The sequence below is a fragment of the Macaca thibetana genome, chromosome 3, assembly GCF_024542745.1.
Source record: "Macaca thibetana thibetana isolate TM-01 chromosome 3, ASM2454274v1, whole genome shotgun sequence".
Lineage (NCBI taxonomy): Eukaryota > Metazoa > Chordata > Mammalia > Primates > Cercopithecidae > Macaca > Macaca thibetana.
The window spans coordinates 35048439-35070882 of record NC_065580.1 but is presented as its reverse complement, the minus strand read 5'-3'; the positions used below and the strand labels follow the sequence as shown (position 1 = coordinate 35070882).

At 35.9% G+C, this 22444-nt stretch overlaps 1 protein-coding gene across 2 annotated transcripts in view; it reads left to right on the top strand.

Moving 5' to 3' along the window:
- The window catches only part of SPAM1 (sperm adhesion molecule 1), a 34787-nt gene extending 19811 nt beyond the window's left edge, over window positions 1–14976 (top strand). The window contains exons 2-6 of one of the 2 annotated variants that reach the window (XM_050785059.1): window positions 2263–2347; window positions 4741–4851; window positions 8214–9373; window positions 9844–9933; window positions 14411–14976. In XM_050785059.1, coding sequence (XP_050641016.1) covers window positions 8420–9373; window positions 9844–9933; window positions 14411–14899 — 1533 coding nt within the window. In that variant the 5' untranslated portion in view covers window positions 2263–2347; window positions 4741–4851; window positions 8214–8419 and the 3' untranslated portion in view covers window positions 14900–14976. The remainder of the gene's footprint in view (window positions 1–2262; window positions 2348–4740; window positions 4852–8213; window positions 9374–9843; window positions 9934–14410) is intronic. The other variant, XM_050785060.1, reaches the window with a different exon arrangement.
- Window positions 14977–22444: the final 7468 nt, after the last annotated feature.

The window sequence follows — 22444 nt, the reverse complement described above, 5'->3', positions numbered from 1 at the left end:
TTTTGTCCACCATTACACATGCCAAGGTCAAATCCTTTCATAGTACAAGGTAATCTTTTGTACCCTCCAAAGCCAAAGAGGTCAGGTAATGCAAATACAGGAAAGTAGACCTTTGGACCTAGGAAGAATCTGCCCATGACTTTTGAAACTCTACGAAGAAAGCAGAACACCCCAAAAAAGGGCAAGTGGTGCCCATGTTCTGAGTTCTTTTAGGGGTTTGAATCAGTAGAAGCCTCTTTAGATTTTTCCTGGTATTGAAGATAGTGAAAGGAGAGGAAGGAATAGGGTGAAGAAAAGTAAACGAAAGAACAGTTGTTTTTTTTAAGAAAGGAAACAAACACAGAAGCCAAGCACTTTTTTCCCCCCTCTCTTTTGCAGTTATGAGGAATTTTAGCCAATTCAGACAGGTCTTGTTCCCCATAATTTGGAATTCTCATTCAGATTTGACCAAGTCAGGTAGAGTTGGTCAACTCTGAGACCAGAGAGAAAGACCAGAACAAACAACAAAAAACCCCACAGTATCATTACTGAGCACTCTAATGGTAAGGAGAATTAAGACCAGCTGACTGTTAATCATAACCTTATCCAAGACAAAATCCCAATTCAGCTACTTACCTAGGAGTGGGTCTCAGGCTGAAGACAGCTCTCTACCATCCTAGAAGCAGGAAAAAATTCAAACTGGCCTTCCCTGTTGGAAAGCGAGCTCAAACTCCAGAGATGAGTTACCTGCCTTCCATTGTCATGAAAGCAGAAAAACTTGCCTTCCTTGCTGGAAGAAAGTAAAACTCAGAAAAAGAGTTGTACAGCAAAATAAAGTTTAGATCTCAACCAAATTTTGGGTGATTGGGGATTCTCTGGAGGGAGGGAAGATTCCAGGCCTCAGCAAATTGTCCTGTTGGTTGGAGCCATAAAAGTTCAAGCTGGTACCAAGCCAGTTGGAGATTTGTCAAACGTCAGGGGCCACCTCCATGTAGAGTCCCTTCCACTGATCACCAAATTGTAAACCAAAAGGTATCTGAGATATGTCATACTACATTTAGAAAGTCTATTTTGCAAAGGTTAAGGACGTGCCTATGACATAGCTTCAGGAGGTCCTAACAAATGTCACCAAGTTGGTTAGGGTACAGCTTGCTTTTATGCATTTTAAAGTGACATGAGACATCAGTCAATATGTGTAAGATGTACATGGGTTTGGTCCAGCAGGACAGGACAACTTGAAGTGGGGGGTTTCCAGATTGTAAGTAGATAAGAGACAAAACGTTGCATTCTTTTGAGTCCTTGATCAGCCTTCCACTGAATACAAAATTTAGTCTGGTTCAGTGAATCTGCATTTTTATATAAACAATAAGGTAGAGGAAGCAATCAGATATGCATGTCTCAGGTGAGCCTCAGTGGGATGACTCTGAATTCTGTCTGTCCTTTGTCCAGGAGGCATTTTCTTGTGGGCAAATTGTGAGGTGGGTGTGTAGCTTTTTAAACTTTGTAGCTAGCTTATTTAGGAATAAAATGGGAAGCAGTTTTGCCTGACATGGTGCCTATGTTGACACTTCCCTTGGCTTAGTGATTTTGCGGTTCCGAGATTTATTTTCCTTTCAAAACTCTTAAAAGTAGTATTTTTCTATCATAAAAAAATGTCAAACTTGCTTTATCATTTTGAAAATGTTAATTTTAATTTATTTTATTAATTTTTAAAGGAGAAATTACTTTTTCTTTTATAATCAATGCTGTATTTTCTTGAAAACAGTTCCATGAAGTGTATGCTTCATTTGTATTACACTATAGAAATATATTATTAATTTAACCAAAGCTGAACAATAAATCCAGGTGCATGGCTCAAGCCTGTAATCCCAGCACTTTGGGAGGCCGACGTGGTGAGATCACTTGAGCCCAGGAGTTCCAGACCAGCCTGGACGTCATGACAAAACTCCATCTCTATAAAAAATTTTAAAAATTAGCCAGGTTTGGTGGTGTGCACCTATAGTCCCAACTGCTTGGGAGGCTGAAGTGGGAGGATCACTTGAGCTTGGGAGTTGGAGGTTGTAGTGAGCTAAGATTGTGCCACTGCACTCCAGCCTTGGCAACAGACTGAGATTGTGTCTCAAAGATTGAATTTGCTGAGATTAAAACACCACACACACACATGCACACACACAAACACACACACACAGACAGGTTTCCCTACCACATTACACAGTAACATTTCAAAAGATTAAATCTTCCTTTAATTGACTGGGCAAAGGGCTGTTTTTTCTCACCCAACAGGTTAAATACTGCAGAGCTAATAGATTGGAGTGACTTCTGACCTAATCACATCTTAAAGGAAAACTTTTCAGTTTTTACTTTAAAAGTAAGTTGCCTTTTGTTCTTTCTACTGCACAGCTTTGTAGCAAAAAGCAGGTATGGTTTTGTAAAAAAAAGATACAAAGTTCTGTAATGTGCCACATTTTAAGCAGTTTCTTTAACCTCAAGAATCTCTGGCTTGTTCAAAACATATCTAGGTGACACTGAGAAAGTTAAGACGAGGCTGAAAGAACCAAAGGAGAGGAATAATTATGACAACAATAATAAAGAGGAAAGAAAAAAGAGTTGAGGAAATGCCACCTACAATGGGATTAACTTCTCTTGTTGAATCAAGTTTATGATAATCTATTTCTGGTCAATTTATTTATAAAATACAATAGTTTAAGAAGTTTCCTAGAAAATAATCTTACACAAAAGCTCCTTTCATTCGTGAAAATACTTGTAAATATTTTTACTTTAGGAGAAAAAATACGCTTTTGGGGATATTATGCTGGTCTCTTAAAAGTTTCTTTAAAACTCTTAGCTTGGAGTCACTGTTACTTGTAACTGGATGTATTAGTCAGCCTTTGGGTTGGACTTATGAACTATGTACCTTGGAAATGCCACACATCCTACCAAATGCGATGAGGATACGAGGGCAATCAGCTTGGGACCTACCACTCATGTGGAAATTTGCTTTTCATTTTTCATGTTAAAGAATGATTCCCACAGTATGTACAGAAGTAATTTAGAACACTAAAGTTATCTCAGTATCCTCAGGCTTCCCGAGGCTGGAGGCCATTTTCAGTATTGTAACAAAGTTTGGTAGTTTTGAGTGAGGTCTGTAGAGAAATGGAAATTGACGAGGTGCCTTGTGCATGACTTAGATTTGGGACTCTCTTTGCTCCTCCTCCTTTGGTAATGTTACGGTTTGCTTTCACCAAAGTTATAGTCTTGCCTTTTTCAATATTTGTCCATATTTCTAAATTTTTAAAAATATTTATGATCATAATTTATATTCAAAATCTATAACAATTTTAATGGTAAGAGGATTGTGTCTAAATTCAGTTCTTAATTCCATTGAGATATTGTATACATAAACTCACAGGAAATGGGAATTCCAAAAGGTAGATTCTGAAGGCAGTGTCTTGACTGACTTCTATATCCGTTATGATTCTCTAGAGAGAAAGCATTTGTCATGGAAATAAAGCGTTTGTTGTGGAAAAGAAAAGCAGAGGACTAAGCCAAGAAATTTGGCTCTTTTTTTTTTTTTTTCCTGTCTGATACTCCCCTCTCCTTACCTCAAAAATCCTAATCTTCCCATAACATCATGTTGTATACCTTAAATATACACAGTAAAATTTATTCGAAAAAAAATTTCGCAATCATCAACTCCTCTTCCTCTTACAAGAACAAGAATCCCCTGTACAAGCATCCTGGTAGATAATGTGTGGAGAGGTTTATGGTTATTTGTCTTTCCTCACTGAAGGGAAGCTGAGATTCAAATTTGTTCTGGCAAACTATTTTCTAACATTAAAATTTTATTCATTTCCACTTTTTATTTGAGAAACAGTATGATAGTTGGATGAAAGAAAATTAGAAGATCAGAAATATATAATGGACACTCAGAAAATACAAATATTCTTTCACATTTTTGAATAGTTTTAATTCCTTAAGCATGCACATACATGTTTTTGCATACTTCAACAGTGTGTAGTTTTGTACTTTATTTCACTTCGTATTTTAGGCAAACATATTTACATGTTGCATCATTATCTTTGTAACTAGTTCTGATATCTGCATACATTCTTTCAGGTTGAAATACCATATTTTTTTTTTTTTTTTTTTTTTTTGAGACGGAGTCTCGCTTTGTCGCCCAGGCTGGAGTGCAGTGGCCGGATCTCAGCTCACTGCAAGCTCCGCCTCCTGGGTTTACACCATTCTCCTGCCTCAGCCTCCCGAGTAGCTGGGACTACAGGCGCCCACCACCTCGCCCGGCTAGTTTTTTGTATTTTTAGTAGAGACGGGGTTTCACCATATTAGCCAGGATGGTCTCGATCTCCTGACCTCGTGATCCGCCCGTCTCGGCCTCCCAAAGTGCTGGGATTACAGGCTTGAGCCACCGCGCCCAGCCGAAATACCATATTAAATCATTTCTTATCATTGGGTATTGAACTTGCTTTTTATTTTTTCTCATTTCATAGATGCTACAATACATAGTGGTGAATACTACATGTGTGAATAACTACACGTAGCTACATAATTTTTATTACAAAATCATTTTGAACTTATCCTTAGACAAGTGATTCCTAGTTCAAAGGATTTAGCTAGCATGTGTTCCAGTGATAAAATGCCTTTACAACAGGAATAAGAGTTTAAGTAGAATTTTAGATATATTCAGAATTTAAAGTTTCTAAATCTATTTTGAGAGAAAATAATCTTTTTTATTTTTTTTCAAAGGGATGCTAATGACTAGCCAGTGCTCTAGGAAGACATTGAGACCAGCCAACTTCTTGCCTTGATACTACTGAAGAGACATTGGGTGGCTGGACTTTGAAAGCAGACTTCTGGGTAAGTGCTATTGTTTGGGTTTGGGGGATAGCAAAGACTTAGCAGAAGTGCTTTAAGAAGCAATTATCTACACAATGAGCAAGGAAGACACTTAAAAATGCAACTTTAATAGGTATAAGTTGAATATAGAGCTTAGGAATACTAGTGGAAAGATAAGGTCAGGCATTATTACCTGGGGTTAAATTAGTTAAGATTTTCCAGGAAGATGAGGTTCTCTATTAGGGTATCTATGTATTTATTTTTATTTTTTTAATGGTATCTTTTTCATTAAAAGATATTTAAATTTAATTTTATTTTAGATTAAGGGTTACATGTTCAAGTGTGTAACATGAATATATTGCATAATGGTAGGATTGGGCTTCTAGTGTACCCATCACACAGATTGTGACCAATGTAACCAACAGGTAATTTTTCAATCCTCATCCCCCTCCCAACCTGCTCCCTTTCAGAGTCCCCAATGTCTATTGTTTCCATCTTTATGTCCATGAGTACTCATTGTTTAGCTCTCACTTAAAAGTGAGAACATGTAGTTCTGTGTCTGAGTTATTTCACTTAGGATAATGACTTCCAGCTCTATCCATGTTGCTTCAAAGAACATGATTTTATTTTTTTTATGGCTGAATAGTATTCCATAGTGTATATACACCTCATTTTCTTTTTCCAATCCACCAATGAGGAACACTTAGGTTGATTCCATGACTTTGCTCTTGTGAATAGTGCTACAATGAAGATTTGAATGAAGTTGTCTTTTTTATATAACGATTTCTTTTCCTTTGAGTAGATAGCCAGTAATAGCATTGTTAGGATGATTGGTAGTTCTATTTTTAGACCTTTGAGAAATCTCCATGCTGTTTTCCATAGAGGTTGTACTAATTTACATTTGCACCAAAAGTGTATAAGTGTGTCCTTTTTTCTGCATCCATGACAACATTTTTTTTTGACTTTTTAATAATAGCCATTCTGACTGGTGTAAGATGGTATCTCATTGCAGTTTTGACTTGCATTTGTCTGGTGGTTAGTGATGTTGAGCATTTTTCATACATTTATTGGCCTCTTGCATGTCTTCTTTTGAAAAATGTCTGTTAATGTCCTTTGTCCACTTTTTAATTGGGTTGTTTGTTTTCTTCTTCAATTTTGTTTGAGTTCCTCGTAGATTCTGTGTATTAATCCTTTGTCAGTGACATAATTTGCAAACATTTTGTCCCATTCTGTAAGTTGTCTGTTTAGTCTGTTGATTATCCTCTTTGCTGTGAAGATGCTTTTTAGTTTAATAAAGTCCAGTTTGTTCCATTTTTGTTTTTGTTGCATTTGCTTTTGGGGTCTTAGTCATAAATTCTTTGTCTAGGCCAATGTCAGGTTTTCTCTGTAAACAGGTAAAGTTCTCTATTAGATACTTTAAACAAAAAGATGTTATTCTTGATGCTAACTTCTAGGTTTATCCTCAATTTTGTGCCAATTCTCTGTTTCAAGGCTTTGCCTTAGATTTATGCTGAGGAAAAGATATTTCACTGATTAAAATTTTAAGCATAGAAGTGTCCATTCTTTTTTGAAGACTTCTATGGGTAGAGACATTCTCAACAGGCTCATTCTGCCCCATGTTTTTCATTTATTTTTTTCTTTTTTTTTTTTTTTTTTTTTTTTTTTTTTTTGAGACAGAGTCTCATTCTGTCACCAAGGCTGAAGTGCAGTGGTGCTATCTCGGCTCACTGCAACCTCCGCCTCCTGGGTTGAAGTGGTTCTCCTGCCTCAGCCTCCTGACTAGCTGGGATTACAGGAGCCTACCACCACGCTTGCCTAATTTTTGTATTTTTAGTGGAGATGAGGTTTCACCATGTTGATCAGGCTGGTCTCAAACTCTTGACCTCAGGTGATCCGCCCACCTTGGCCTCCCAAAGTGCTGGGATTACAGGCATGAGCCATTGAGCCCGGTCCCCCATCTTTTTCTTACATAAAATGAACACGTGTAAATAGATTTAAATGTTAATTTCAGTAGGATTAGCTTACTCCTTCTCTGAGATACAGGGAAAGTTAATCCTTTATTCCATTTTCTTTTCCCTGTCCCTGCCATTCAGGCATTAGTATTGACAGTTGGTATTTAAAAGCAATTCGTTTTTCCCCCTAATATTATTTTAGGTGAAGATTATCTAGGTCCTGAATAAAGAAATTTATGAGTATTTAAGCTACAAAAATCTTTAGGTACTTTGTATGTTCTAAACATGAAGGGAAAAATTCACTATCTTCAAAACATGAGACTATAATAGTCTTTATAATTTTATTTTATTCTGATATGGTGATCTCTTTAGAGTCATATATTTTTCAGCAATGGAAATCACCGGATAATTTGCTATGGTAAGGACACATGTTCCTGGGAAGAATAGTATAATTCTTGTTATACTTTCATAAAGCAGTATACTACTAATCTAATTTAAAAGAAAGTTTCCAATTCCCTCCTAGAATCACAGAACATTTAAATATATCTTCTTGCAGGTAATTTTTGCCAATCCTAAATGCTGAGTATATACATAGTTTAATTTCTTGAGCCCAGACCATTTTATTGTACCACTTTTGTGGTTTAATACAGCCAGAGTATGTGCTATAACACCTTGCTTTGTCACAATCAGAATGACAAGACAATCTTACTTATCAAACACTATAAAAAGACCAAAATCTATATATTGCTTTTCTTAAGTTAGGCTAGAGCCAATCCTTTTAGTAGAAAATGGAAAGTAGTAAAATGTTTTATTAACTTTAGACATGAGAGTACATTATTTTAAGATGTGATTGAGGAGTGTACCAAGGAGCCTTTCAACTTGTTTGGTAGAAGTTTTTGGTTGATTCAATACATTCAGCCAAACTGTTGATTTACTACTTCTGGCAGAAGTGAGTTTGCTCCCCTTTGATTAAAAAAAAAGAGAAAAAAGAAGAAAGAAAGAGAAAGATGAAATTTCAGAATTCTATGAAAGGTTGTTTTCAGTATATGGAAGACAGCTAGCAAGTGGTCTTTCAGGAAGCAATAAACAGAATGAGAGGATCAACTTGGAATTTATTTTCCTCCAATGGGCTTTTGCTAAGGCATTGCTTGGTACAGCATTCTGTACAGCCAGAAAGGCAAAAGGAAAATAGCTACAGTCTCCTTTCTGTAGGCCCAGTAGTGATTTGGAAAGATGAGAAAAATGTTAACTAGTATAGAGTTTGTATCATACATGAAAGGAAATAATTTCATAGATTCAAACACAGGAGTGGGTCCTCCATCTTCTAAGATGAAATTAAACCCCCTGCACTTAAAGTTGAGAACTTGGTGAAGCTTACATTCTTTATTATGAAATGCATCATAACAATGTATTCTGTATTTCTTTTTTCAGTTATAGGTGACGCAACTTGCAAAACAATCCTGAAACATGAAACAAGAATAACAATATTTAAATGTAACTTAATCATTATACCTCTTTATCCACCAAAGTGAATTCATTCCATTCCCTTTCATCTGTGCTCACACTTTGCATCAAATATTGGGTAAACCAACGTGTGTAGGAAGAAATAAATGTTTTCATAGTCATTACTCTTTACAATGGGAGTGCTAAAATTCAAGCACATCTTTTTCAGAAGCTTTGTTAAATCAAGTGGAGTATCACAGATAGTTTTCACCTTCCTTCTGATTCCGTGTTGCTTAACTCTGAATTTCAGAGCACCCCCTATTATTCCAAATGTGCCTTTCCTCTGGGCCTGGAATGCCCCAAGTGAATTTTGTCTTGGAAAATTTAATGAGCCACTAGATATGAGCCTCTTCACTTTAATGGGAAGCCCCCGAATAAACGTCACCGGGCAAGGTGTTACAATATTTTATGTTGATAGACTTGGCTACTATCCATATATAGACCTAACCACAGGAGTAACTGTGCATGGAGGAATCCCCCAGAAGGTTTCCTTGCAAGACCATCTGGACAAATCTAAGCAAGACATTCTTTTTTATATGCCAGTAGACAATTTGGGAATGGCTGTTATTGACTGGGAAGAATGGAGACCCACTTGGGCAAGAAACTGGAAACCTAAAGATGTTTACAAGAATAGGTCTATTGAACTGGTTCAGCAACAAAATGTACAGCTTAGTCTCCCACAGGCCACTGACAAAGCTAAACAAGAATTTGAAAAGGCAGGGAAGGATTTCATGCTAGAGACTATAAAATTGGGAAGATCACTTCGGCCAAATCACTTGTGGGGTTATTATCTTTTTCCGGATTGTTACAACCATCACTATAGGAAACCCGGTTACAATGGAAGTTGCTTCGATGTAGAAATAAAAAGAAATGATGATCTCAGCTGGTTATGGAATGAAAGCACTGCCCTTTACCCATCCATTTATCTGAACACTCAGCAGTCTGTTGTAGTTGCTACACTCTATGTGCGCAATCGAGTTCGGGAAGCCATCAGGGTTTCCAAAATACCTGATGCAAAAAATCCACTTCCGGTTTTTGTCTATGCCCGCCTAGTTTTTACTGATCAAGTTTTGAAATTCCTTTCTCGAGTAAGTAAATCAAGGTATGAGGGCTATGAAATGAAATTCACAAAATACGTTTATTGAAATTTAATATTATTTTCGAAGGGAGTGAAATCTAGTTTTTAATATTAGGAATGTGTACACAAGTAGTTCTACATTATTTTATGAATGCAAAATAAGAATATGCTTAATCTTTAATGTAATGTCTTTATCTCTTAGTAGGCAGGGAGAATTAGGTAGTATAGACAGTGTATGAACTCAGTTTCTTTTTTTTTTTTATTTCTTAGGCCTGCTGTCTTTTCAATAGAAGTGATTGAAACAATAATAGTATCTTATTTGTTTTATAGTAAGGCAATGGCTGTGTAAGAGATAGAAATAATGGGGAAATATTAAAATTATTATTATTGGGTCAGCATGCTTAGCTTCGGTGTTACTGTCCTATGTATAGCACTTTCATTTCGTTTTTATCTGCTAACTCTTTCTGTCACACTTTCCAGGAAGAACTTGTGTCTACGCTTGGTGAAACTGTTGCTCTGGGGGCTTCTGGAATTGTAATATGGGGAAGCCTCAGTATAACGCGAAGTATGGTAAGTTGAATTGGTAGAAAATAGGTGAAAATATTTCTATGTTTAATGTTTTTGGGGATTGTTTTGGTATTAAATAAGAAAATAAGTAGTACTATGCTTAGCAGGCAGTAATAGGTGCTGAAGTATTACTGGCTGAATCAAAATACATTTGTGTGGTGGTTGTAAGGCAGAAAATAGTATACCCGTTTTCCAGTGGGGAAATAGAAATTCAGTGAATAATTGATTTTCTCTAGGCTACATGACTATTAAGTAACAAAAACAAGACTACAATCTTAATTTTCTGGCATGGTGTTTTGTATCAGAAGATAGGTCCTTGTTCCTTTATTTTCATTCTTGTTTAATTCTGTATATCAGATCTTTATCCCCCACCTCATCAACCTTCTTGACCTAAGAGGAAAGCTGTCCTATGGACATTGCTGAGTTGAAGCTGAATTTTTTCTTCTCTGGTAGATGTGGAAATACCAATGATGAACATGCCATGAGGAATGCCAGATGAAGCTCATGGCCCAAGGGTCCTATCTTAGGATTTTAGCAAATAGTCTACACTCTAGTAGTCTAAGAAAGCCTTTGAGAAGCATTGTATTCATCTCTTATTGTTTGGATAGAATAGACATAGTCTTTATTTAAAAATACTTAACAGCAGTTACATTTATGAGAATTTTTTAAGGTAATCGGAGCCCATCTGCCTATTTTGTATAACTCTTTTGCCTGTTTTGTATAACTCTTACTCTAATTGGATCTCTAATATAAAGGAATAACAGGAAATATAAGTTCAGAAAAAGGTATGTGACCCTTGGTAAAGTATTTTATGTGTCAGAAAATCATTGTAAAATGATAATTTTCTTAAGTAAATTCTTAATTTTTATTAGTTGTTTCCCCAAATCCATAAACTCCCTTCTCAAATGTCCTATTATTTAAAAACTTATACATATTTATAAATTCTCCATACTATTTTCTTTTCTTTTTTTAAAAAACTGAAAACTCCACTCTTACTCTGAGGAGGAGTGAATCAGGCATTCCTCAATGAATAGGATGACATGACATACTATTTAAGTACCACACTTGTTTTTTAGTGGCCCTTTAAGCTTAGATTCAAATTCTACTACTATGTCTCTCAAATCATCTTCAGTATTATCCATACCAGAGACAATCCTTCAACTTTTATATGATTATTTTCTTCTTAGTGGCATTGTCCCAAAATTGTCCCCTATAGATTCTGTTGTATATATTTCTGCTACCTTTCTCAACTTCTGATTATTTTAAATAATAGATCTATCATTACTTCCCCTTTTTTCTATGTCATTTGCAATCAATAGTCATGGATTGCTTGTCATGTTTTCTCTGATTCATTGACAACTTAAGAAACTGGTAATTGCAGGTTTACTTGCAGTTACTGGAATTGACAGAAAACAAATGCAAATGAGCCATTTCTTTTCATTCCATTTTATTAGATCTGGTGGTGTGACAGAGTCAGCCCTACTGGTCCCAACTGAGACCTAATTGGTAAATATTCAGGGATTTTGTGAGCCAGTTGTTAATCACTGCCATTATTAAAAATTAAATGATAAAAACTTACAATAAAAACTATGTTAAAAACAGGTGACACATTTCAATATATCAATTATTTTACCTCATTTTACCATGGTCCATGCTCTTGAGATTATTTACGTCTTTCATACCTTTATAAATGGAAATACTATGTAATAATGTGCTACTTCATGGCATGCTACCATAATGTGTAATGGTGGTATACTTGATTCCCAGATCTGCATTCAGTAATGTTTGGGAGGTAGCTTGAAATTGGCCATGGCAGGAGGATTTACACCATGGAGATACATATATATATATATATATATATATATATATATATACACACACACACACACACACACACACACACACACACACACAAATGATAAGAACCAAGCCTTACCTGTTAGAGAGCCACTTTTAATGTATTTCCATAGACTACAAAGTATGCAGGTTAATGATTCTCAAGTCATTCTCACCCTTTTACTCCTCTTTGTATAACCCTCGTCTCTGTGGAGTTGAGAAAGCAGCTGCAATGTTATTTGAACTTGGTATAAATTCTCATTTCCCTTGTATTGGGAACATAGTGTTGAAGAATATTGAGAAAGTCTATGTACTCTTGGAACTTATGAGTACTTAAAAAGTACACAAGTAAGAAACATTTTTGATATGGTAAGTGCTACACAGAGAATTAAAACAGAGATGTGGAGAACTTATCAAGGAAGGTATCAGAGAAGGGCGTTGTCTAATTTGAAGCTGCCATCTGAATGACAGGATGAAGTCAATTGTGGTAAAAATTAGAGGAAAGACCATTCCAAGCAGTGGGAACAGTAAGTGCAGTTTGAAATGAACCTGCCGTGCTAGTGAAATAGCTACTATGTCTAAGGTAGAATGGATGTGGGAAGGTTGTACAAGAGGAGGAAAGGGTTATACCGTGTCACATTGTGCACAAGTCAAGAGAAGAAGTTGAATTTCATTCTAAACACCATTCAAAACTATTGGATTGTTAAGAAGATGGATGGTGTATTAGTTTTCTATTGCTTTCATAAAAATTACAACAAACTTAGTGGTTTAAAAAAATAGAAGAAATTTGTTATCTTATAGTTCTTAGATCAGAAGTCCAATATGAGTTTCAATGGACTAAAATCAAGATGACAGCAGGGCTGAATTCCTTTCTAGGAGAAGATACTTGCTCATTTGGGTTGTTGGCAGATTCACTTCCTTGTGCTTGTAGCAATGAGATCCCCATTATCTGGCTGGCTATTGGCAAATGGCTATTTCCAGCTTTTAGAGGCCAGTACATTCCTTAGCTCAGGGCCCTCTTCTATCTTGAAAGTCAGCCAAGGCGCATTGAATCTCTCTTACACTTTGAATTTCTCCTTCCTTCACTTCATCTTTCTAACTCAGCTTGAAAACTTTCTCCACTTTCAAAGAGTCATGTAGTTACATTGAGTCCATCTTGATAATTCAGGATAATCTCCCCTTCTCAAGATCCATTCCTTAATCACATCTGCAAAGTCTCTTTTGCCATGTAAGCTCACATTGTCACAGGTTCCAGTGAATTAGGATGCAGACAATTTTGGCAATCAGTTATTCTGCCAACAATAGATGACATCATCTCAAGGAAGATGAAAAGAAATATATTCAGATGGAAGCTGCTGAGATTCCTTCACATGCCTGCATATCTACCACCACCACTTCCTTTGGCCTGAAAAAGGACTAGCACAACTACCTCATTCAATGGAACTGTTGAATATGAAAAAAAGTGATCAACTTCAATATTTCTTAGAGGATAGTGTCCAGGGTTTAGAACATGCCAGTCTCAAGATGAATCATTTTAGTTAGTCATCACTCATAGTCTGCCAAATCTGTAAAAGAGTTGTCATTATTCACCCATAACTTGACTATACATAACATTTAGTAGAAAGTATACTCAATTGAACCTGTTTAACGTATTTGAGCCAGCAATTTATAAGCCAAATTATAAGCCTTTTCCATGCTATTTAAACTTGTCTGGCAGGCGAGGCATGGTGGATCATGCCTGTAATCCCAACACTGTGGAAGGATGGGGTGGGAAGATTGCTTGAGCCCAAGAGTTCGAGACCAGCCTGGGCAACACAGTAAGACCTCACTTCTACCACAGAATAATACCAAAATTAGACAGATTTGGTGGCATATGCCTATAGTTCCAGCTACTCAGGGGGCTAGGACAGGAGGATTGCTTGCATCCAGGAGATCAAAGGTGTAGTGAGCCAAGACTGCACCACTGTACTCCAGCCTGGGCGACAGAATGAGAATTTGTCTCAGGAAAAAAATTGTCTGACAAATGTAGTGTTTCTTACATTTATTTGTAATTTATTGAGGGTCAACTGAAAATATGGTATGCCCCTGTGTTCAGCACATTTATATGTATTGTTCTTTTAAAATCTATTTTCATAACAACTTTATGAGGTAAGCATCATAATTATCCTTATTTTCCAGATGATAAAGCTGAAGCATAATCAAGTTAATCAACTTGCCCAAAGTCACCCAGATAGGAAACTAAGACTTAGAAAGCTTAAGAAATTCCCAAGTTCCTACAGCTAGTCACTAATGGAACTGGGACTCCAATCAGGGCAAATGGATCCTAGAGACCATACTCTAACCTACTGTAACAGCTGTAGCATTCTATCCCCGGATAATGTTATGAATTATGGAGGAAGAGCAAGGGTAAGGAATATTAAGCCTCAATTAGTCAGTAATTCAGTGGAATGAAGTGGCATGTGAAACTTGTAAGTCTTACAAAAAGCAATTGGAATAATCTTGTTGGTTAAGGTAAAAAAGAAATTATCTTCTACTTCTTGCTACCTCTGGTTTTGCATTCTTCTGTAAAAAATTGCTTAGTACACTAAATTAATTCACATATCAACTAACTTTTCCTTTGATATTCTGTCTTATAATTTTACAGAAATCTTGCTTGCTCCTAGACACTTACATGGAGACTATACTGAATCCTTACATAATCAACGTCACACTAGCAGCCAAAATGTGTAGCCAAGTGCTTTGCCAGGAGCAAGGAGTGTGTATAAGGAAGGACTGGAATTCAAGTGACTATCTTCACCTCAACCCAGACAATTTTGATATTCGACTGGAGAAAGGTGGAAAGTTCACAGTACATGGAAAACCAACAGTTGAAGACCTGGAGGAATTTTCTGAAAAATTTTATTGCAGCTGTTATACCAACTTGAGTTGTAAGGAGAAAGCTGATGTAAAAGACACTGATGCTGTTGATGTATGTATTGCTGATGGTGTCTGTATAGATGCCTCTCTAAAGCCTCCCGTGGAGACAGAAGGATCTCCTCCAATTTTCTACAATACCTCATCCTCCACAGTCTCTACCACAATGTTCATTGTTAATATTTTGTTTCTTATCATTTCTTCTGTAGTGAGTTTGTGATTGCACGGGTTAGCTGAAATGAACAATATGTCCATCTTAAAGGGTGCTTTTTCAACTAATTAAATCTCGGAAAAGAACAGGTCTTGTTGAAAGATCATTTTTGGAAAGTTCTGTCTGAATAACTATACTTAGAAAATGATAATTTCCTTTGAACTTGACAAACACTGCTATATTTTATGAATTCTCAACCATGAGTTCAGGGATTTGTATTCCAGGAATCAATAGCTTATGTAAATACTCCAGTTTAGAGTGCAGAAACTCATATTATGCGTTTCACTTGCAAAGCTGCCAGAATTGTTTCAACACTATCATTCTGCACAAGACGCTGACATTTTGATAAATAAAACTTGATATAGAGTGTTTAAGAACTTGAAAGTGAAAACCCTTTCAATACAACCCATCAATAAGACTTAGAGTGCTTGGATATTTATGTTTCTCCTCTGCTCATAATCGAGAGAGAGGGAGAAGGAAAAAGGATGGGTGGAAAAGAAATCAAAAGGAGGGAAGAAATAAGAGAAAAGAATTAGTATTTTTTTGCTTTCTCTGGTGCCATTGAAGACTCTAATTTGCACAGGAATGAAAGGAATATCTTCAGTGTATACAATTAACCTTCGACTCTGTTAAAGCGCAGAGCAGTTGTATTTGAATTTCTTGCCTAGTCTGATCTGTACAAATATTACTATCTCCTCCTTCCTTTCCACATGCCTCCCTAGAAACAAAAAGAGATGAAACCACATATTCCAAATCCAGTTGTCTAGATACTCTCAAATGATGGCACAAGTTTTCAGGATCTTAGTTTTTTTGAGGCATTACATTTTTCATGAGAAAAAAGGAGAATGTTTTACTTGTTACAGATCTCATTTCTTTATGTTTAAGCTTTAATATCTGAATTGAGACTGAGCTCTAAAAAGCAATAAAAATAATTCAAATGATTATGCATTTTTTAAAAATTAAAAAAAATTATGCATTTTTAAGCTTGAAGTTTTAAAAACTGAACCACTTGTACAGTTTTTTACATTAGATTAGCTTAAAATCTTTTTTATTCTTTTTTCTCTTTTAATTTTAGTTGACATGTCCTAATTGTACATATTTATGGCATAGAGAGTGATATTTTGATACATGCATACAATGTGTAATGATCATGGTAATAAGGGTAACCAGCACCTCAAACATTTCTTTGTGTTGGGAACATGTAAGATTCTCTCTTCTAGCTTTTTGAACACACACAATGTTGTTGTTGATTATAGTCACCCTCCAGTGCTATAGAACACTAGGATTTATTCCTCCCCTCTAGCTGTTTTGTACCCATTATCTGGCCTCTCCCTATCCTTCTCTCCTCCCATCTTTCCTATCCTCTAATACTCATAACAATAATTCTGCTGTCTATGATTTCAATTTTTTTAGCTCCCACATATGAGTGACAACATGAGATACTTGTCTTTCCATGCCTGCCTTATTTCACATAAGATAATGGCCTCTAGTTCCATCTGTGTTGCTGCAACAAATGACAGGACTCCATTTTTCTTATGACTGAGTAATATTCCATTGTGTATATATACCACATTTTTTTTTAATCCATTCATCTGTTGATGGACATTTAGATTGACTCCATACCTTGGCCATTGTGAATAGTGCTGCAATAAACACGGGATGCAGATATCTCTCTGATATACTTATTTTTTTTCCTTTGGATAAATAGTGGGATTGCTGTATCCTATGTGTATTAGTCCATTTTCACATTGCTGATAAAGACATACCCAAGACTAGATAATTTATAAAGGAAAAGAAGTTTAAAGGACTCTTAGTTCCATGTGGCTGGGGAGGCCTCACAATCGTGGTGAAAGGCGAAAGCCATTTCTTACATGGTAGCAGCAAGAGACAGTGAGAGACAAGGGAAAGGGGAAACCTCTTATAAAATCATCAGATCTTGAGAGACTTATTCACTACCACACGAACAGTACGGGGGATATCTGTCACCGTGATTTGGTTATCTCCCACGGGATCCCTCCCACAACATGTGGGAATTATGGGAGCTACAAATCAAGATGAGATTTGGGTGGGCTCACAGCCAAACCCTATCACTATACTAGTTCTATTTTTAGTTTTCTGAGAAATTCCCTATCTTCATAATGTTTTTCATAATGGCTGGTCTAATTTACTTTCTCACCAAGAGTTCCCTTTTCCCACATCCTTGCCAGTGCTTGCTATGTTTTGTCTTTTGATAATAGCAGTTCTAACTGGGGTGAAGGATATCTTATTGTGGTTTTGATTTGCATTCCCTGGTGATTAGTAAAGATGAGTATTTTTTTTCACAGACCTCTTGTTCACTTGTATGTTTTGAGAGATGTCTACCCAGATCCTTCAGCAATTTTTTGATTAGGTTGTTTTTTGCTGTTGAATTATTTGGGTTCCTTGTATATTTTATATATTAGTCAATTGTCAGATGCATAGTTTACAAATATTTTCTCCCATTCTACAGATTTTTGCTTTATTCTGTTCATTGTTTTTCCTTTGCCATGTAGAAGCTTTTCAGTTTGTTATAGTCCCATTTAACTATTTTTGTTTTTGTCACCTGTACTTTTATAGTTTTACCCATAAAATCTTTGCCTTAACCAATGTCCTAAAGTGTTTTCTCAGTATTTTCTTCTAGTAGTTTTATAGTTTTGGGTCTTAATATTTAAGTCTTTAATCCATTTTGAGTTGTAATTTTTTTTTTATTCTTATAAAATCATTGCTGCTCTTTATGAAACAATACAAAGTGGAAAACTAAATGTTTCCTTCTCTCTTCCTTCTGCGAGTGGCAACTCCTGGTTTCAGTTTTTTTGTATATAATTCCGGAAATTTGCTAATAATATGGAAGCAAATGTGTGTGTATATATACACAAATAACAAATTGGGCTCTGGTGCCATAATTTTTGGTAACTTGCTTTTTCCGTGTAGCAATATATTTTGGGTGTCTGTCCATATCAGTACATTTTTGTACTGACCACATCATGCTGTGATACCACTATATGACAATTTTAAAGGAAATTTCTTGTTGGTGAATATTTATTTTATGGAATTTTTTTCTCTGCCAAAAATTTTATAGTTAATATCATGTACATATATACCATGGCATACTTTTGCCAGGATTAAATGGAATTGCTGATGTGAAGGGTACATACATTTTAATTTAGATAGATATTGCAAAATTATCTTTCAAAAACTTTTGTTCCAATTAATGATCTCACTAATAGAGATGGACAACACTGGCCTTTATAGAATTCTGCAGTCATTGTTCACCTGATGGGTGAAAATGACATCTTGTTTTAACTTGGTTTATAATCAGTAATGTTGACATTTTTTTTCATAGTTTATTATGGGTATCTTTTATTTTTCTTTTCAGAGTAAACTTTGTTTTCTCATTTATACTTAAATTCTATTTTAGTAGACTGCTACCATTTCTAAAATGTAAGATACGACTTTTTAGATACCTGTAGATTATAGTATGAAAACAGAAGCCAAAGTTTAGCATTAAAAAGAACATTTTATTTTTTATCCCTTTTTATTTTATATGTGGCATTTGTCTATGAGAATCATCATTATATTTTTAAAGTACGTCAGTTACAAGGAATTACAAATTCATCTATCTACTGACTCTTATTGCTTTTATAAGGGCATAGGGCTATACAAAGTTTTGGCAAATTACTTTTTTATAAGAAATATCATTTAAACAAAATTCAAAAGTTAATGAGCTGTTAGTTTTTCATGGGAAGGCTAATTCTTGGCAGCAGGATATAGGGGGAAGAGCAAGCTAATCCCAGTTTAGCAATTTGCAAGCTGCTGACTTTGGGAAACTTAACTTCTCTGAGTTTCTTTCCTCAACTAGGTCAATTGTTTAGAAGACTAGAAAAAGTAAACAAAAGTTAGCTAGTACAGTGCTTGTTATAAGAATGGTAGGTGCCCAAAACATAGTAATGGTTATTTATTTGAAGAATGTATCTATCTTCCAAAATTTTTCCTCTATTAGATGATTTAAGGTTTACATTTGAAATATAAAATTGACAATATTTTTATTTCGTAAGGTAGTATATTAAGTAAAATTTATTTATAACATCTTTAATTTGACTGAAAACTACAAATTATCTCATTTAAGCACTATGTGCCATTTTTAAAGTACTATATTACATGTACATGCCAATTATCAGAAAAATATTGGGACCTCCGTGAAGGTGTTTATCTTATGACTGATGTGTTACATCTGTAATTAGACTCTATAAACGTTTAAAACATTATGCTAATACAACTTTGTTCACTTACTTGCTTTCTAATCATTTCAATACAGGATATATTTAACAATAAACCTCAAAGTAGTAGGTAGAATATATAATTTTTATTGAAGCATATCACTTCTTTTATTCTAATTTGCTAATCCTAGATAACAGATATAAGGACAAGGATGGGTTTGGATAAATATACAATTATGTAATTTTTAGACTATATCATTATAAATGATTTTATTTTTCTCTGCTAGGTTTTAAATTTTTGACTTTTTAAAAATGTTTAGTTTAAGAGACAGGATATTTTGCCATTTGACTGTGTTGCTCAGGCTGGGATGCACCAGCATGGTGATAGCTCACTGTAACTTTGAACTCCTGAGCTCAAGTGATCCTCCCGCCTCAGCCTCCTTAGTAGCTGAGAGTGCAGGTGTGACCACAGCTGTGACCCATCACATGTGGCACTGCTAGGTTTTAATTAAAGACTGGAGGTAAAGACATTTCTGGGTTCAATATGCTGTGCTTATAACTTTGTAAAAGTAGGAAAAACCATTAAAACTGCAATATGTATTATACAAATGTTTTTGAGGGCTGAGCAGGCAAAATTAAATATATAATTTTTGTATCCTGTAGAAACCTTAATTCCCGAATAGTTAGGGTTGCCTTTAGTGACGAATACTTTTAGTGATGTTCTGTTTCCACGTGATGCTGCCAATTAGTCTGACTGAAATTGTTAATCACCACTTTACAATTCTTCATAAATAAGAAGAGCTTCTGTTTATTATACAACAATCATATGCTTTACATACAACTTCTCATTTAATAATTTTTCTTCCAGTTGAAATAACTACACCTTAGATAAGTGACTTGCCCTGGGTCAGACAGCTAATAAGTCCTAGAGGCTGAAAGAAGATGGGAGTGGGTGACTTTGACTCCCAAGCCTGTGCATTCCACCATTATACAATACTGCTCCTGCAAGGATATGAAGTCAAGTAACATTATAACACAAAGGAACTAGTTCTTATTTCTTTTCACTCCAGGCTTCAGAGTAGCTTCTGACCATGGGTAAAACAAAAGAAACAAATTTTTCTTTTGTTGCATTCGCTTTTGGCGTTTGGGTCATGAAATCTTTGCCCTTGCCTATGCCCTGAATGGTATTGTCTGGATTTTCTTCTAGGGTTTTTATAATTTTGGGTTTTGCATGTAAGTCTTTAATTCATGTTGAGTTAATTTTTGTATAAGGTGTAAGGAAGGGGGTCCAGTTTCAATTTTCTGCATATGGCTACCCAGTTCTCCCAGCACCATTTAAGAAATAGGGAATCCTTTCCCCATTGCTTATTTTTGTAAGGTTTGTTGAAGATCAGATGGTTGAAGATGTGTGGTCTTATTTCTGAGTTCTCTATTCTGTTCCATTGATCTATGTGCTTGTTTTGTACCAGTACAATGCTATTTTGGTTACTGTAACCTTGTGGTATAGTTTGAAATCAGATAGCATGTTGCCTCCAGCTTCACTCTTTTTGCTTAGGATGTCTTGCCTCTTTGGGGTCTTTTTCCATTCTTTGTGAATTTTAAAATAGTTTTTTCTAATTCTGTGACAAATGTCAATGGTAGTTTAACTAGAATAGCATTGCATCTATAAGTTACTTTGGGTGATACAGCCATTTTAACAATATTGACAAATGGGATCTAATTAAACTAAAGAGCTTCTGAACACAAAAGACACTATCATCAAGTGAACAACCTACTAGAATGGGAGAAAATTTTTGTAATCTGACAAAGATTTAATGTCCAGTGTCTACAAGGAACTTACACAAATACACAAGAAAAAAACAAACAACCCCATTAAGAAGTGGGCAAACGATGTGAACAGATATTTCTCAAAAGAAGACATTCATGTGGCCAAGAAACAAATGAAAAAAAGCTCAACGTCACTGATCATTAGAGAAATGCAAATAAAAACCACAATGAGATACCATCTCACATCAATCAGAATGGCAATTATTAAAAAGTCAAGAAACAACAGAGGTTGGGCTGGGTGCGGTGGCTCACGCCTGTAATCCGAGCACTTTGGGAGGCAGAGGCAGGCGTATCACGAGGTCAGGAGATTGAGACCACCCTGGCTAACACGGTAAAATCCCGTCTCTACTAAAAATACAAAAAATTAGCCCCGTCTCTACGAAAAACACAAAAAATTAGCGGGGCGAGGTGGCGGGTGCCTGTAGTCCCAGCTACTTGGGAGGCTGAGGCAGGAGAATGCGTGAACCCAGGAGGCGGAGCTTGCAGTGAGCGGAGATCGTACCACTGCACTCCAGCCTGGGCGACAGAGTGAGATTCCATTTCAAAAAAAAAAAAAAAAAAAAAGAAACAACAGATGCTGGTGAGGTTGCAGAGAAAAAGGAACACGTTTACACTGTTGGGGAGAGTGCAAATTAGTTCAACCACTGTGAAAGACAATGTGGCTATTCCTCAAAGATCTAGAAGCAGAAATAATATTTGACCCGACAATCCCATTAATGGGTATATATCCAGAGGAATATAAATCATTCTATTATAAAGACACATGCACATGTATGTTCATTGCAGCCTTATTCACAATAGCAAAGACGTAATCAACCTAAATGCCTATCAGTGGTAGACTAGATAAAGAAAATGTGGTACATGTACATCATGGAATACTATGCAGGCATAAAAAGGAATGAGATTATGTCCTTTGCAGGGACATGGACGGAGCTGGAAGTTGTTATCCTCAGCAAACTAACACAGTAACGGAAAACCAAACACCACATATTCTCACTTATAAATGGGAGCTGAACAATGAGAATACATGGACACATTGGGAAAAACACACACTGGAGCCTGTGTAAGGGGAGAGCATTAGGAAGAATAGCTAATGGATGCTGGGCTTAATACCTAAGTGACGGATTGATCTGTGCGGCAAACGACCATGGCGCACATTTACCTACGTAACAAACCTGCACATCCTGCACATACACCCTGAAACTTAAAGGTTGAAGAAAAAATAAATATATTTTTTTTCTGGGTGCTGTATCATAGGGAATAGGTTATCAAGGGTCATCTGTTAATTTTTTACATGCTTTCAATATGGCTTTTATGGATTAAAGGAGACACTGGCAATCGAGAAAAGAGGAAGCTTAGGTTATTAGAAGGTTGCATCACTTTACGATTTCCTGGGCCTCATTTATAACACACAGTAATAGCAGCAGGGGGCAGTAAGATAACGGCATCAAGTTCCCTGTGCTTCTTCAGCAGTAACATTTCTGTGTCCTTG